General features: G+C 35.7%; 1 protein-coding gene across 1 annotated transcript; it reads right to left on the bottom strand.

Annotated features, from left to right (window-relative positions):
• Positions 1-204: 204 nt before the first annotated feature.
• On the bottom strand, positions 205-2,203 carry LOC18050154 (anthranilate N-methyltransferase). Its single transcript, XM_024189144.1, has 4 exons — positions 1,758-2,203; positions 1,087-1,397; positions 927-991; positions 205-512 (listed from the first exon to the last, which is right to left on the bottom strand). The coding sequence occupies exons 1-4, from the start codon at positions 2,153-2,155 to the stop codon at positions 216-218; spliced, it is 1,071 nt and encodes a 356-aa protein (XP_024044912.1). The 5' UTR covers positions 2,156-2,203; the 3' UTR covers positions 205-215.
• Between the last annotated feature and the right edge of the window lie 528 nt (positions 2,204-2,731).

The raw sequence follows: 2,731 nt of genomic DNA, 5'->3' as shown, positions 1-2,731 counted from the left end.
CTCGATAAAAAAAAGGTATCACATGCTGCAACAGTAAAAATAAAAATGGAAAATATTACATAAGAGCTACCTTACAAGGCAGTCAATCTCCCTTAAAGAGACAGATGCTTATAGGATGAAAAAGAGTACATAAGAGAAAAATTAACACAAACCAGAAATTGTAACTCCCCAAAGAGAGTTGAGAAGACCTTTCCTAGTACAAGTAAAGCAATTTATTATTTGAGGAATTCCATAACATATAAATTGCATGCACCATATTCGTAGTTGACGCCTTTAAATCCAGCTTTGATTGCTAAGTCACTGTATTCTTGTTTGGTCCGCTCTCTTCCATGAGGAACTTGGATTAAACAAATTGTATCCAAGAGGGAGATCTCCCTTGAAGTCGCGCTATTCTCAGGCACTTCTGGAAATGCTGCATTAACATTAAGCAACTTCCCACCATCCGGAAGAGCTTTGTAACAATTTTTCAACAATTTCAAGGACTGCTCATCATCAAAACCATTAAGGACCCACTGCAAAAGTTTAATATTCATGTTAATTCTCATTAGATCTATTAATCTGAATATCTATGATCAATTTATATTATTGAACAAAACGTAGGTATATAATCCAGAAAGATTGACACTTTGCATCAGGAGCTAGTCCAGTGGTTTTTAAATAATCAACTTGGGCTTTGGCCACCCCTTTACAACTAGAGAAAAAGAAAGAGAGAGACAGTTTTACACCCCCCCCCCCCCCCCTTTTTTTTTTTACTGTTTTCATAATATTTGGGAATTCCTTTAAGGGGTTTTGTGAAAATTTTAATACCAAATGAGTAACGGGCCAAAGTCAACCCACAAAATATTAGGGGAAAAAGTGTGATTCACCCTATATCAATTTTTGATTTTTCCTTATAACGATGATTTCAAATAACACACACATATAACCTTCATGAAAATGGTATCTGCCTCAGGAACACTTTCAAACAAGTCTCCACCTACATGTTCAATGCCTGAAATTAAAAAAAAAAAAAAAAAAATTGTTAGCTATCGTGTATCTCAATGAATCATTAACAAAAATACTTTATAAATTTTGTAAGTAACATACCAGGATAAGATGGGGCATTTTTAATAACATAAGGTAAATCATAATTAATACCCTTAATATGAGGGTATTTAGAAATTATCATGTTAAGAGTAGCTCCTAAGCCGCCGCCAACATCAACAAGCTTCTTAACATGCTCAAAGCCTTTGTATGATTCTAGGACCTTCTCCATGACGACAGAAGTGTGGCTTGACATTCCATTGTTGAAAACATCATTGAATCTTGAGTCAACGCCCATGTAATCGTACATATCCATTCCGTGCACTTTATTAAACGCCATTCCTCCTTCAAGAATTTGCTCTTTCAACCGAAACCTGAATTTTCCAAAATCCAAACACAGTTAGTAACAATTTTAGAAGCTTAGTTTGTAAAATTAGACCGCATAATTAACCAAGATAAAGAATACTTTATTAATTGTTTGTTACAATCAATCCTTTCTACTTTCATATTTCAAAAACGCTTGGACTTTAAGCTTTTTTTTTTGTTTTTTACCACAACAAAATAAAATAATTGAAGATAGCTGTCTTTTTAGCAGCTGACGGATTTTGATGGGTTCAAAACATGTGATACAAATGATTAATTTTTGGATATATACAACTAGAAGGTTTTGATAATTTTCCTTAATTTACTAAAATTAGCAAAGAAAAGAAAAGAGAAAAAGTAATTCTATATACCAGCCATCCATGAGGACCTTGTCAAGACACCAGGCCATGTAGGGACGCAACGACGCGCCGTTTTGATTATTGCGAACGAAGTATGCAGAAACAGGAGCAAGAGAGTAGAGCCTTTGTCCATCAACAAAAGAGCAATGAAGAGCATTGTAGCTGACAAGCAGCCTCAGCACCCGCTCCAACGTCATGGCTGCAGTTTCAGGATTATTACCTTTTAAGGGAATTTGAGCCACAATTTCCGAAACCGAAAGCTTAGCACCGGGACCAGCTTTGCTTATGATCTCAAACACATCAAGCTCTACCGCTGCTTGCATAGCTGCAGGTAGCACTATGGCACTTGCCAGTTCCATTGCATATGAAAAATTATTTGTCTCTTCTTCCTGATCAGCTGTAGAAGCCATGATTATAATTTGCTTCTTTCTTATTTGCTTGCTCCTGTTTTCCTTCTTTTTTCCTCCCTTTGTATTGAATCAGTCAAGGCAGGGGTTCAGCTATATTATATCTCATCACCAATCATGCTCGTGTTCTCATTTTTTCATGTCTGTCCTCAAGGTTTGCGCTAATTTCAATTTATCAACAAGGACAGCCACTCCTGGATGAAATGTCACTGTATTTGTGATAAATTACCACTCATATGTAATATATGGACACATTGCACTACTCATCATGTAAATTAGTTCAACCGATAAGAACCGAAGAAATAAAAAAAATCAAATAATTGACAAAAAATGGCATGCGGGCACGACCATTCTAGAAGGTGGGCCCGTCCATTTTGAGGAAGGAGGCGTTGCTTCTTGGAATAAAAGAAAAAAAAATGGAAAGGAAAAAAAAGAGGTGTCGCACCGCTCAGGGCGAAGAAAAAAAATATAATAATAATATAATTATTTTAATTGAAAAGAGGATAAGAAATGAAGTTATAAATAGAGGGCTTCTTTTCCGTCCTAAACATCAAGTTTTTCTCTTCCTCTTCATATCCA

The sequence above is a fragment of the Citrus clementina genome, unplaced genomic scaffold, assembly GCF_000493195.1.
Source record: "Citrus clementina cultivar Clemenules unplaced genomic scaffold, Citrus_clementina_v1.0 scaffold_3, whole genome shotgun sequence".
Classification (NCBI taxonomy): domain Eukaryota; kingdom Viridiplantae; phylum Streptophyta; class Magnoliopsida; order Sapindales; family Rutaceae; genus Citrus; species Citrus x clementina.
Note: the sequence above shows the minus strand (reverse complement) of the source record. Positions and strands in the feature narration are given on the sequence as shown.